This window comes from Dipodomys spectabilis, unplaced genomic scaffold (genome assembly GCF_019054845.1).
Source record: "Dipodomys spectabilis isolate Male_0828 unplaced genomic scaffold, ASM1905484v1 ptg000067l, whole genome shotgun sequence".
Classification (NCBI taxonomy): Eukaryota; Metazoa; Chordata; class Mammalia; order Rodentia; family Heteromyidae; genus Dipodomys; species Dipodomys spectabilis.
In genome coordinates, this window is record NW_024870744.1 from 1,670,603 (window position 1) to 1,684,998 (window position 14,396).

Sequence of the window (14,396 nt, forward strand, 5' to 3'; positions counted from 1 at the left end):
TTCATGGCCCTGACATTTTATCTTAAATCAAAAGGGGATACATTATTTAGAGTCATCCTTGGGAACATTCTCTGAAAGTTCAAGGTCAAGCATGGTGGTTCATGCTTGGAATCCTAGCTACTCAGGAAACAGAGATGGGAAGGAATGAAGTTCAAGGCCAGCCCAGGCAAAAAAAAAGTTAGCAAGACTGTATCTCAACAAATAATTTGGGCATGGTGGTTCAAACATGTAATCCCAACTAACAGGAGGCTGTGGGTAGAAGGATCACAGTGCAAGGCCAGTCTTGGGCTAAAATATGAAGTCCTATCCAAATAATAACTAAAGCAAAAATAAATTAAAAGGTTGAGGCCATGGATCAAGTGGTGCAGTGCCCTGAATTCAAACTATGAACAACAACAAATTTAGTTCTGAAAGTACTGAATGTCCAAAACAAGCCATATGAGTCAGGTAAGCTATTTTTGATGAATATAGAAACAGAACAGTTAGACAGGGGGACTGATTTCAGCCCAGTAGAAAAGCAAACTTTCCCACAGTCAGCTAGCCCAACCTGCCCTGGGGCAGTACCCTGTCGCACAGCTGAATGACCCTGGGCCAGGCATGATACACCCACAGCCAGGATGCTGTGGCAGACGTACAACTTGAGATGGATCAGGGTGTAGACAGGGCCAGCAGGAGGTTCTTTTAGTTTATTCCAGACTCCTGATGAATGTGAGAGGAGCAAGGAGCTAAAGAAACCCTGGCAAAAGTCATCTTCTGGGCTTGGACAGGGCCTCACAGACTGCACAGAGGTGGCTGTCCAGTCTCTGGTATGACCATACAGACGTACCATGAGGATCCTAACACCACCTCTGAGAGTGACTCAGTGGCACCCCTTTGGCATGGTCTTTTCTCCCTAAACCCCTCCATAGCACATTTACAAAATTCCAGCTCTGTGTTGCCCCCTGTGCAGCACCTTCTGCTTACAGCAGGAGAGGTGACCCTACTTCAAGTGGGCTGTTTTCTGACTTTGTTATTTTTGGTCTGGGTCTTTCTGTGTGTGCTATTCCTGGGGCTGGAACTCAAGGCCTCAAAGTCTCACTGAGCTTTATTTCTTGTGGCTGATGCTGTACTATTTGAATCACACCTCTACTTCAGCTTTTTGTTGGATAAGTGGAGGTGAGGGTCTCGAGGATTTATCTGTATTGACCGACTTTGAACCATGATCTTCAGACCTCAGCCTCCTGAATAGTTCTATAGGGTTATTGGTGTGAGTCACTGGCACCCAGGAGTATGGATCTTAATTGTGTGTCCATGACCTACTCATATCTATGGCTAATTCAACAGAAAGCAGATAATTTAAAATTCATCAATTGAGAATTTAAGTCCTTCATTTGAGAAACACTGTGGTCTAAGGAAAGTCCAGGGCTGGGGCTGGGGCTCAATGGTAGAGTGCTTGATAAGCATGTGGAAGGTCCTGAACTGGATCCTCAGCACCAAAGAGAAAAAGCCTCAAAGCTCTCTAAGTGGAAGCAATTTTAAGAGGCTGATAAAATCTTACAGTGATGAAAAATGATGAGGCATACGGGGACAATTACAACCAGGAAGAGGGAGTCTAGGGGTTAATCAGTTACCTGTGTTTGGCATATAGTAGCAGCTTATTAAATGGTAGCTGTTACCTTTGCTATCTTCCTGGGAATTTACTTTAACAAAATCCTTAGATTTTTGCCAGAAGCACATAGGTTTGAGCCTAAAGGAAAAAAAGAAGAAGAAAAGAAAAACCAAAACAAATGTCTGAAAGGCTTAGTCTGGCCAGTCTCCTAGCTTCATAGATCAAGGCCTAAACAAACGAGTGACTTGGCGAGGTCACACTGCTCAGATGTGCTTCTATCCCAGTGCTCTTTCACAAACCAACTGCATTTCATTAAAACTCAGGTACAGGGGTTGGGGATTTAGCTCAGCCTATCAAGTGCAAGGCCCTGAGTTAGGTCCTCAGCTCTGGGGGAGGAGGGGTGAGGACACGGGGAGCTATAGCCAGGGTTGGGGAATCATGCCTATAATCTTAGCTACTCAGAAAACTGAGATCTGAGGCTCTCAATATGGAGCCAGCCCTGGGCAGACAAATCTGTGACGCTTACCTCTAGTTAACCAACAAAAAGTTAGAACTAGAAGTGTGACTTGAGTGATAAGGGAAAAGCCAAGGGAAAGGCCCTCCCTGATTTCAAGCCTCAGTACTAGTGCATGTGCATACACACACACACACACACACACACACACACACACACACACACACACACACACACACACACACACACACACACACACACACACACACACACACACACTCTAAGCTGTACCAGTGTTTTTGTCTGTGTCTTAATGCAGATTTCCAAAACTATAGACCTGGGAAAAATTTGGATTTAAAAGAAGGTTCAATTATTGTAAAGCTTCCTAAAAACAAAGAAATCTGAGTAGGGTTTTTGTTCTAAGTATTGGGATTCAAACTCAGGGCCTTCAGTTTACTAAGAAGAATCTAAACTGAGATTACCAAGTCCTTTCTGAAGTTTTAATGTTTATCAATCCAAAATTTAATGGTGGTGTCTGATACAGAGATTGTTGTGGTTTTCCAAAAAATTCTTTTCTTCCACATTTGGAGGAAGTCCATTAGTGGCTGTATTCACCCACCACCTGTATAGATATTTATGTAGATTATTTTTCTCATGTCCTGACTATACAGTGATCCTTTGTTTTTGCAAAGAAAGAAAATAACATTTAAAGTTCTCTTTGTACTCTTCATTATGCCATAATTCTCTTATATCTTTGTTTACCTTCTTCTGGTCTACACTTAATCGTACTATGAATTGTTTTGGTGAGTGAATCTGTCCATTTGCTCCAGGCTGAGTTTCACTCTAGCCCATTAGCCTTTGCTTAATTTTATTAGACCTAGCCAGGAGAGTCTGCTCCTTTCAAGGTCATTATTAAAAACCAAGATCCTTTGCTCTCATGACTGCTGCACAACCTACTTTGAAGGAAGACTAAATACCAATTTTGTTTTTGCCATGCATTTTGGTTTCACAGTACTAGAAAAGCTGTCTGTAAAAGATTGCTTCTTCCTACAGAGATTACAGGAAGGAAAAATTAATGGAGCAATCATTAATCACAAGTCTCTTTGCCCTGTCTTTACTTCCTCTGCCAGTTCAGCTATCTGAGAAAGAGTAGACGGAGAATACATGTGAATTTTCTGTCTACTTGGTTTGGTAGCTCTCCTGTTTCCAATGTCAAATGAAGTATTCGTGTCACTTTTGTCTTCATAAACTCAAGGTGTGACCTTGAGCAAGGTCCCAACACCTGTGAACCCCAAATTCCTCATTTACTAAATGAGACCATTGCATATCTCCACCTAGCTGGGTCCTTTGGACATTGTGAATTAATAGAAGGCACACTAAGCATGGGGTCTGGCCCATAGGAAGCCTTGGTGTGTGTGATCTGCCATTGCTGTGCTGCTCTTCCCCCAGAATGAGGTAATGGCAGTTACTTACCCAAATACAATGACAGATATTCATATGGGCATCTTGTATTCTGAACACTGAAGTCTTCCCTGGCAGCAGTACAAAGACTCTGGAATCAATTCCTTTTTGTAAGGGGCCTGGCTGGAGGAGGAAGGAAACTGGTTCATGAGCTGACATAAAAGTCACAATTTTGGCTGGCCGCCGGTGGCTCACACCTGTAATCCTTAGCCAGTCACGAGGTTGAAATATGAAGATCAGATTCGGAACCACACCAGACAGAAAAGTACCCATGAGACTCTTTTTTTTTTTTTTTGGGGGGGGGGGGGTCCAGTCGTGGGGCCTGAACTCTGGGTCTGGGTGCTGTCCCTCAGCTCTTCAGCTCAAGGCTAGTGCTCTACCACTTGAGCCACAGCGCCACTTCCGGCTTTTTTCTTTTTGCTTATGTGGTGCTAAGGAATCGAACCCAGGGCCTCAGGCATGCAAGGCAAGCGCTCTACCACTGAGCCACCTTCCCAGCCCCACCCATGAGACTCTTACCTTCAAGTGACCACTGAAAAACCAGGAAGTGGAGCTGTGGCTCAAAGTGGTAGATAGCTAGGCTTGAGCAAAAGAGCTCAGGGATATAGCACCCAGGCTCTGAGTTCAAGCCCCATGACCAACCAAACAGAAAAAAAAAAAAAAGAGGAAACAGAGGCAAGCCCTGAGTGTGTTTCTCATGTGAGCACCATGGCTGTTCTGTGGCACATCCAGAGTCCCTGGGCCTGCAAGAGCTGGAGCTTCCTCCCCACAGAGGGTGGCATTAATCCTAGTGACTAGCCCCTGCTCCTGCCTGGGTATGGCCAGGAAGGGTTAAACTCCCAGCTACATTGGGATTCCTAGAAGGGGTTGGGGGCGGGGTGCATGTAACTGAATTATAATGACCAAACACATACCTGCAACAGAGCCCTAGAAAACTGAATGTAGGTGCAGAATGAGGCAGCCACTGCCCTGCATGAGATCTCTCGCAGCCCTGGCCATGTCTGCCTGGCCCTGATTCTACACCAGACTCAGCCTTTTTCTTCAGAACAGCCTTAATCCTTCAGCCCTCATGTATAGAGCCCCCCAGGGACAAAATAATTGTTAACAGTTTAGGATCCCAGTAAGTAACCTTAAAAAGGAATTCTGTGTATAATTCAGTCTTTAGTCATCCAATTACGTGAAATCTTCCAGAGTATTTCAACTCGATAGGTTGTCCCCCCACTCCCCACTGTGCAACATGTCTAATTGATATTCTCTCTTTACTTATTTTCGTCTAAAAAAATGAAGATTTCAAATTCCTATATGGAAACACATTGGAAATTTATTGTGGACATAGACACAGAGCAGGTGAGGGCAGAGCAAGTTTTAAATGCAAAAAAAGAAATATTTTTACTTTTCTGGGACATAGAAAATGATCTAATATATGATGTACTTTCAAATACTATATAAAAATAAGAAAATACTGAAGAGAAATGACTCACATCATTTTTTCATGTGGTGTTTAGCCCTTTGATAGAAGCCCAGTAAAACATGAGGTTGAGGTATGTTGCTTTGTCTTGTAGTTCGCATGCTTTCTCCCTAAGCTGAGTGCTTGAAGTTCATGTATAAACCTCAGGAGAGTTCTAGAAGCTGACTCCTTCCTTGCCCAGGTAGAAGTGGGGTCTGGATCTCCCACAGACACATGCCATAGGTCACAGAGTCCAGCCAGTAACCAGCCTTCCTTTTCCAGATGAACTTCCATCAATGCCCGTGTTTGACAGAACGCTGCCTGTGAAGCAGATGCACGTGCTTGAGACTCTGGACCTTCTCGTTCTCAGAGCAGACAAAGGTGCTACCCCTCTGCGCATGCTCTGTGAGGGAGGAAAACCTTGGCCTCCCATGGCGGCAGTGAGGGGCCACCAGGGTCTCACCTCACAGGGGAGCTGCTGTTGCTTTTCCAGTGTCAGTGATGGGACTCACTTGTTGAGGGGGAGGGGACTAAGCAATGGAGAAAAGGAGGCTGCATCGCTAATTATGGTTGTGTCAAAGTGCTGAGGGATGTCTCACAATTCTACACACCTCCTTTCTACTGTGCTACTGTCATTTTGCCTCTCCATCCCCTTCTCTGCCTTCTTCCTGCTGTCACCAGGGAAAGATGCCCGCCTCTTCGTCTTCAGGCTGAGCACTGTGCAGAAAGGCCTTGAGGGGAGGCAAGCTGGGAGGAGCAGGTCTGACTGCCGAGAAAACAAGCTGGAGAAAACCAAAGGTGACTTGGTCTTCCTACTTGGGAAGTTTCTGCTCAATTCATTACTTTTTCTCAGGCAGCCTAGGTTTTTACTGAAAATTAAAATGAATAGGGAAGTTGTTGCCTAGCAAGCCCAAAACCCCGAGTTTGATCCTCAGCACTGCACATTGGAGACTAGAAATTCTAGGCCTCTATCACCAGTTTTAGAGGTGAGTTGAAGTCCGTTAGCAATTCTGTGGTCAGTCATGAGCCTTGAACTCAGGGCCTGGGCTGTTACTGAGCTGTCTTGCTCAAAGTTAATGCTCTACCATTTTGAGCCATCCCTCCATTTCTGGTTTTCTGATGGTTAATTGGAGATAAGAGTCTCATGAGGACTTTTCTGTCTGGGGTGGCTTTGAACTGTGATCTCAGTCTCCTGAATAGCTAGGATTACAGTCATAAACCACTGGTGCCTGGGTGAGTAAAAATACTTTAAGACTTTGTTTCCTGGAGTTCTGGTCACCGCAACTTCAATTTCTGTATGTAGTAAGTTTGAGACCAAGCCCACTAACAGGAAAATAGGACTATCACTGCTGATGTCATTTTCATGTCCACTCCATTTTCCCTGGTATCAGAATCATCCTCAGCTGACCCCTGAGTGATGCTTCACTTCTAGGGTTCTTAGGAACAATTCCAGACCACCTCCTCTGTTGCACTTCCATCATTTGTCTTCACAGGCTGCCACCTGTATGCTATTAACACTCACCACAGCAGAGAGCTGAGAATCGTGGTTGCCATTCGGAATAAGCTGCTTCTGATCACAAGGAAACACACCAAGCCGAGTGGGGTAACCAGCGCCGCACTGCTGTCTCCCCTGTCAGAGTCTCCTGTTGAAGAATTCCAGTACATCAGGGTAGGTTTCCTCATTTTTTTTTGGTCAGTTGTGAGATCTGAACTCAGGGCCTGAGCACCGTCCCTCAGCTCTTCAGCACAAGGCTAGCGCTCTACCACTTGAGCCACAGAGCCACTTCTGGCTTTTTTTTTCTGCCTATGTGGTGCTGTGGAATCAAACCCAGGGCCTCATGCATGCAAGGCAAGTGCTCTACTACTGAGCCACCTTCCCAGCCCTTTAAAGGATTCTTTTGTTTCTGTCTTTACTTTTTGTTGGTCATGGGGCTTGAACTCAGGGCCTGGGCGCTGTCCATGAGCTCTTTTGCTCAAGGCTCTTTTGCTCTACCACTTTGAGCCACAGCACCACTTCTGGTTTTCTGGTGGTTAATTGGAGATAAGAGTCTGCCCAAGCTGGCTTTTAACCTCAGTCTGCAAATATCAGCCTCCTGAATAGCTAGGATTACAGGTATGAGCCTCCAGTGCCTGGTGATTCTTATATTTTTTAAAAACGGCAGTACCTCAAGCTGTGAGATATATCCAACACTGGCATTCCTATAGTCTAGATGGTAAGTGATCTTTGTGTAGGGTTAAGACCTCCTTAATTGTGCCTGTCAATTTCTGCACATATTCAGCATAATGTGAAGGCAAAATAAGTTAAAAATTGTTCTAAATAGGTGTCAACCTTCTTATTCTTAGGAATATTTACTTAGGGTCTTAATGTAGCATAAGCTGTAAAATCACATTTCCACTCCACCATACATAAACTGACCAGAGCAGTCACTTGACCTTTGGGCCTCAGTTTCCTCAGTTGTAAACACAGCAGTGGTCATCCTGTTTCATGATGCTGGTACAAAAACAGTGCTGGCACCTGAACAGCTAAGCACTTTTCATTGGCAACAGATAACACCAGGTTATTAGCGATTAATATCACTGTTACCGTCACTGTGTGAAGGTTAAAGCAGGCCACACCATGAATTCCTATTGCTTCTCCCCTTTCCAAGGACAGAGGTCTGAGTCTTGAGATACAGGAAGGAGAACCCTGTCTCTGCCTTTCCTGCAGCACAGGTTCTGCAGAAGCCTGGAGGAAGGGCTGGGGAGGGAGGCTGACTGAAGGTGCAGTCTGTGCCCCAGCCTGTCTCTTACATCCTTCCTAATCACACAGGAGATCTGCCTGTCTGACTGCCCTTCAGTGATGACCTTAGTGGACGGGCCAACAGAAGAGAGTGACAACCTGGTCTGCGTGGCTTACCGGCACCAGTTCGATGTGGTGAATGAGAGCACAGGGGAGGTCTTCAGGCTGCATCACGTGGAAGCCAGCAGGGTGAGTGATGGCCGGGGGACAAGTGGGAATCAGAGACAGCAGGAGTTGCCATGATTTAGATAGATCTAGAATTTTGTGCTGTGTATCTGTACTAGCAATATGCTGTTCAGGTTGATCTCCATCAAGTTGCACTTGTAGAGAGAACCAGAGGCTTCTATCTACTATAATACAACTGTCCCATTGTCCTGCTCCACCTTTCAGGATCTCCCCTGAATCTCCATGCTTTCAAGTAAAAGACAAAAGAGCTCAAAGCAGAATATAACTAAGTAAATGAGAATGTTTGTGGAGCAGGGAAGGCCTTTGCCGGGGAGGGCCTTTGGAGAGCAAGCTTTGTTCTCTGTGGCCTACAGACTCACAGACTGGGGATTAGGTGGCCAGGGTGGGTACAGCACCCCTTCTTCATTCCCATAGGAGCCACTACAAAAGGAAGACAGGACGGGTCTCCATTAGGACAGAGAGGGGACCATCACTGAGGGTCTGCAGCCCTTTTGCTGAGCTGCATGGAGAACAAGGATGTCTTGGTTTGGGACTCATGTAGGGCCACCAAAACTGTCTCTAGAGACGACTCTGTAGGGTGTGAACTGTTGGCACTCGCTGGAAGATGGCAGACACTCACCACCTGAAGCCTGGGACCTGTGTCACCAGAATCCACTCCCTGTCACCTGAGTAGGTCACAGAGCTCCTCAGCTCACTCTGGCTACGAGAAGGCAGGGCATGATATCAAGGAGCCACTTGTTCAGGAGCAGCACAAGCTAGCTTCCTCACTTAGTGACTGAGGACACAGAATAGCAACATGGCCCCACAGACATTACAGCTCCCCTGAGGGCTTCCACACCCACAAGGCTCCCCCACTCCACTTCAGCAGAATCAGAGGCTGGATTCTCTCCTAGGCCATGCACTTGTGTTGAACGTGTTCTACCCAGATTTTCCTTATAATTGCTAATTACTATTTTAAGAAGGCTTAGCACCTAATTAGAATGAGATCTTAAGAAAGAAAAAAATCAGAAATAGAAAAATCCAAATCTAAATAGGAGGCCATCTGTCTGCAGCTGTCATCCATCACCGTGGCACCTGTCATTTCTCTTGTCTTTACTGCTGAAGCCCATCTGAGGAGCCTTAAAAGCCACAATGCCTATGTGTCTCTTTAGATGCTTCCCTGGGCAGAGAGGGGGCATGGGGACCTATTAAGGAGCCCCAGATTATTCTAATGCTCAGCCAAGTCTGGGAGCCAGGGGTGGATTCAGTCATCACCTCAACCCTGCTGTCACTGCTTTAGAGCTTGCAAAAGATCAGTGTTATGAGCAGACTCCAGGACAGTTAAATCACAATTTCCTTGGTCAGACTAAGGGTATGGTTCAAGTTCAAGGTCACAAATTCAAACCACTTCCAAAGAAAAAACTTACTCAAGAGCTAGGGCTTTTTGTTTTTCTGTGAAGGGCCAGTATTGAGTTTAAACTCAGAGCCTCAAGCTTGCTACTCCAGGGTATCTGCCACTTGAGCAATGTCCCCAAGCCCTTTTTGCTTTACTTATTCTTCTGGTAGGGTCTCCTGTTTTTGCCCCAGGACAGTCTCAGAGGGTGATGACCCACCTACCTTCAACCTTCAACTGTGACTACCATTACTGGTGTGTGCCAATTCTGGGGCTTGAACATAGGACCTGGGCACTGTCCCTGAGTCTTTTTTGTTCAAGGCTAATGCTCTACTACTTGAGCAACAGCTTCACTTCTGGCTTTTTTAAAAATTGCTTTTGTTGTTATTATAAAGGTGATGTACAGAGGAGTTACTGTTATATAAATCAGCTAAAGAGTATGTTTCTTGTTGGACAGTGTCACCCCTTCCCTTGTTAACTCCCAGTTTCTCCCTCCCATCCCCACTCACAAGTTGTATAGTTCATTTTCACCAGTGTCCAGTGAGTACCACTGCTGCAACACTTCTGGTGCTTTACTGGCTAATTGGGCATGAGTCCCACAGACTTTCCTGCCTGGGCTGGCATTGAACTGCAGTCCTCAGATCTCAGCCTAGGATTACAGGTGTGAGCCACTGACACTTGGCAAAAGCCAGGAGTTTTTAAATAACCCCCAGGAGATAATGATATACAGACAGACCCAGTAAAATGTGTCCTGACCCTCTTCCTATCTAAGGCTTGAGCCCCAGTGCCTTAACACCTGCAGGGCAGCAGCTTCTCCTTAGAGCCTCTGACTCTTCCAGTCTGTGGACTTCTGGGGGTGAAGGCCCAATTTGTCCTTTAACAGTTCTATCTCAGCCAGGCACAGTGGCTCACACTTGTAATTCTAGCTACTTAAGAGGCCAAGATCAGGAGAATCACAGTTCAAGGCAAGCCTGAGCAAGAAGTTCATGTGGCCCTCTTCTCAACCAATATCTGGGCATGACGGCACACTCCTGTCATTCTAGATATGCAGAAGGCTGATATCAGGAGAATCACAGTTCCAGACCAGCCCAGGTTAAAAAAAAAAAGTTCACAGGATTTCTCCTCAGTGGAAGAAGCTGGTCATGGTGACACATGCCTGTCATCCCAGCTATGTCAGGAAGCATAAAATGAAAGCATCATGGTCCAGGCACAAGCTTGAGCAAAAACATGCTGGGGATATGGCTCAGGGGTAAAGTGCTTGCCTAGCAAGTGTGAATTCAAACCCTTCTACCACCAAAAGAAGGAGGAAGAGGAAGAAAGAAAGAAGTTGTTGAAGTTCTGCAAGTATAAAAGTAATTTCTGCTTTTCATGACTGCATGTGACTAGCAAAAAGAGGCAGAAAAGTCATGGCCAACAGATCTATGTCCAGTTAGTCCTTCCCCTGGCAATTGGTTTCTTATGGCTTAACCTGCTTTCCCAGGGGAACAGCCTTTACTTTAGAAACTGTCTACCAATTTCCTCAAAACAAATTTTTGTTGCTTAATGACTTTCATCAGGGTATCTACAGAGAAAAAATAATGTTATTAGACTTCTTTCAGTTACTATTCACTTATATTAGTGTCCTGATGATTCATTAGACTGCTTCTGGACATTTTTGTCTAAAAGTTTATAAAAGTCCAGGAAGAACTGGGCTTAAAATAGTTGTTTTTATGACTTCTATGTTTTGTTTTTTCTGGAACAATTCTAAAATATTCTATCTTATCTTTAATGTACTTTTTAAAAAAAAAAAAAAGATAAAGAACATTTCCATAAAGAGCATAAAAAATCTTTTAATGAAACAAAGAAATTAGTCCCCCCTCCCCTCCCTGGGTCTTGGCTGGGTGAGGATGTGGACAACCTTCCCGTGTGAATTGGCATCTTGGAGTGCTCACAGCACAGGTGGGCATGCTAAGGGAGACACAGGTATCTTTGCAATGAATCGACTGTCTAACTGGGGATCTTAGCCCTAGAAGCATGGAGAGGCAATGAGCAATGTGGTTGCTAATAACTAGTCAGAAGCAGGCCCAGCAGCAGCAAGACTAACCTTTAACCAACAGTTTCCTGCAGCCGGGAGTTGATGGCTCACTCCTGTAATCCTAGCTACTCAGGAGGCTGAGACCTGAGGATCGAGGTTCAAAGCCAGCCTGGGCAGGAAAGTCCATGAGACTCTTATCTCCAATAAACCACTCAGAAAACCGGAAGTGGCACTGTGGCTCAAGTGGTAGAGCGCTTGCCTTGAGCTGAATTGTTGAAGGATAGCGCCCAGGCCCAGAGTTTAAGCCCCACAACTTACAAAAAAAAAAAAAAAAAGTTTCCTGCAGCTTAAACCCCCAGTGCAGGGAACTGACCTGGCTCAGATCACTGGAGATTTGGTCACAAATGGCACCAGTATCTGGGCTGCAATATCTGCTGCCTGTAGCTGCCTGTAGTGCACCAGTGCTGGTTGGACTGATATAGACTCCCACCTCTGTCCCTCCCTCTTCCCATACTCCATTTGATTCCATTTCAGGTTTCATTCCACCTCAGGTTCTTAGACAGTCCTAGAGAGGAAAGGATGCTAGTAGCTGTCATCCTAGCTACTCAGAAGGCTGAGATCTGAAGACTGATTTTCTGCCCAGGCAGACAAATCCAGGAAACTCTTCACCTCCAATTAACTAGCAGAAAGTCAGAAGTGGAGGTATAGCTCAAGTGGTTGTGTGCCAACTCTGAGTGAAAAAGCCTAGAAAAATTGTGAATCCCTGAGTTCAAGCCCTGGTATTGGACAGAGAGAAAGACAGAGACAGAGACAGAAGGGAGGGAGAAGGAAGGGGAGAAAAGAGAAAGGGGGAAAGAGAGGAAGGGATGCAGAGGGAGGGAAGGAGGGAGGAAAAAAAGGAAAGAGGGAGGGGAAAGAAGAGAATAAAGGTTTAAGAAGTGCTAAAGCAACATCCTATTCTGGAAAGCAACATAAAGTTCATTGTACCAACAGGCCAGCCATGGCCTACTGCCCCAGCTCTAGCAACCAGCACTAGCCTCATTCCCAAGCCAAATCTCTCCTTGAAGGCAGCACACACTGGATCTAGAACTCGGCTGTTCCTGAGCTCAGGTTCCCCTCTTGGCATCTGCCCTGACCCTGTGGTTCTCAGGTGGACACCCATCCAGAACCATCTGGGAAGTCTGACCACAGGGCCGGCTGTGACTGCCTCTCAGCTAGGGTGAGAGGGATAGGATTCAGACGTCACTTGTTTCAACTCTATATTTGGAAGTTTTTCAAACACATATTAATGTCACCTTAAAATGCCAAGAAAATGATCTGCTTTGTGTGTGTGTGTGTGTGTGTGTGTGTGTGTGTGTGCGCGCGTGCGCACACACACACCAATACAGGGGTTTGCACTCAGGCCTGGGTGCTATCCCTGAGTTTTTGTGCTCAAGGCTAGTGCTCTACCACTGGATCCACAGCTCTACTTCTAGATTTTTGGTGGTTAATGGAGATAAGAGTCTTGCAGACTTGCCTGCCTAAGCTGGCTTCAAACCTCAGTATTCAGATCTCAGCCTCGGGAATAACTAGGATTATAGGCATGAGCACTGGTGCCCAGCAAATCTGCTTATTTTTAATGGTATGGAGGCTGACACCTGCCAGGCCCTCTCCTAGAGAGAGACAAGATGTCCATGTCCAGGCGTGAAAGGGTCACTGTGCTAAGTTCTGGTAAGCATCTGAGCAAAGTGGCCTGGCATGTCCCAGGAGGATGTGCTCAAGTCCAAGCTGTGACCTCTGTCCCTGAATGTTACCCTGAGCTATAGTCCGCCTGGTCCACCTGGCAGTGTCAGTCTGTTCATCCATCAGCAGAGTCAAACGAAAGGCCTGCTTGGAGCAGCTCCCTCAGCCTGGTGCCTAAGTGCAGGCCTGGGTCTGGAAGGCTGTGTGAACTTCCCTACTGCTGCCCCTCACCCCCACACCCCCAAACACACACAGGCTTAAACCTGAACCACAGACTGCCTTGGGCTCCTCTCCCACTCATCTCCAAATGACCTTTTCTCCCTCCAGAATCTTCCCAACAATCTATGAACACTCATGTCCCCATTTTTACACAAAAGGACACTGAGGCTCAGAAAGGAGTCTTACTTACATACCCAAACCACACAGCAGAGGCAGGACTCTGAGCCAGGCTGCCTGACTCCAGAGGTCATGCCCTTGAGCTGAGCGTGCTGATGCCTCCACAGCCAGTGTGGTGGGTGGGGACACACGTCATGTGGAAGCTCAGAGTCCAGCTGAGCAGAGTCCAGCTAAGCCAAGCGCCCTACAACCCCAGACCTCTGAGAGAGTACAGCTTGTAGCCTGCATCTCTAAAGCAGCAGGCCCAGCAGGTGTGCTGAGGAGACAGCAGTGAAAGACACAATTCTGCCTCAGGAGCCTGACATGACAGTCTGGGGAAGGAGCAGTGAACACTGAATGATGCAGGCTGTGCAGAACACTTAAGTAGGGGGTGGGAGATAGAGCAACACAGGGTTATTATATGGGCTCTGAAACCCTACTTCTTTCTGATTCCCAGTGAAGCACTGATCAGTTTCTCACTCTCTTAATGCCTGCCTTAATTCAGATATTTCTCTCCCATACTTGTAGTCATTGGAGCCCTGCTCCCTGGTGGCACCCATGCTGGGTGCCAGAGAAGCAGAAGTGACCTGCCAGGACCCAAGTTTCAGAGGGCCAAGGCTAACTCCAGACATGCTAACTTGAGTCTTTTCCGATGTCACTGTCCTGCCCACCACTACCGCTGCCCATTATCATTGCAGGTTAATTTCGTTGCAGCTATTGATGTGTATGAAGACGGAGAAGCCGGCCTGCTACTGTGCTACAACTGTAAGTCAAGGATGCGTTCTTCTGTCTGTGCACCAACATGGACTGTTCCAGGCAGCAGAAAGCAGCCTATCCTTGCATCACCTGGCATAACTGTGCTCCAGGAAGTGTCTAAAACTTGCTTCCCCCACACCCCACCCCCGATTTCCCACCATACCCTAGACTTCTTGATGACTGGTGTCAGAGCCACAGCCTGTGAAAATGTCTCCAGATGTGGCAGGGATGGCAGTGGCCTC

The 14,396-nt window shown here is 46.4% G+C and overlaps 1 protein-coding gene across 1 annotated transcript in view; it reads left to right on the top strand.

Moving 5' to 3' along the window:
- Garnl3 (GTPase activating Rap/RanGAP domain like 3) overlaps positions 1–14,396 on the top strand; it is a 131,026-nt gene that overhangs the window by 100,762 nt on the left and 15,868 nt on the right. Inside the window, exons 20-24 of the mRNA XM_042681108.1 lie at positions 5,233–5,331; positions 5,632–5,748; positions 6,444–6,619; positions 7,760–7,918; positions 14,097–14,163. Coding sequence (XP_042537042.1) covers positions 5,233–5,331; positions 5,632–5,748; positions 6,444–6,619; positions 7,760–7,918; positions 14,097–14,163 — 618 coding nt within the window. The remainder of the gene's footprint in view (positions 1–5,232; positions 5,332–5,631; positions 5,749–6,443; positions 6,620–7,759; positions 7,919–14,096; positions 14,164–14,396) is intronic.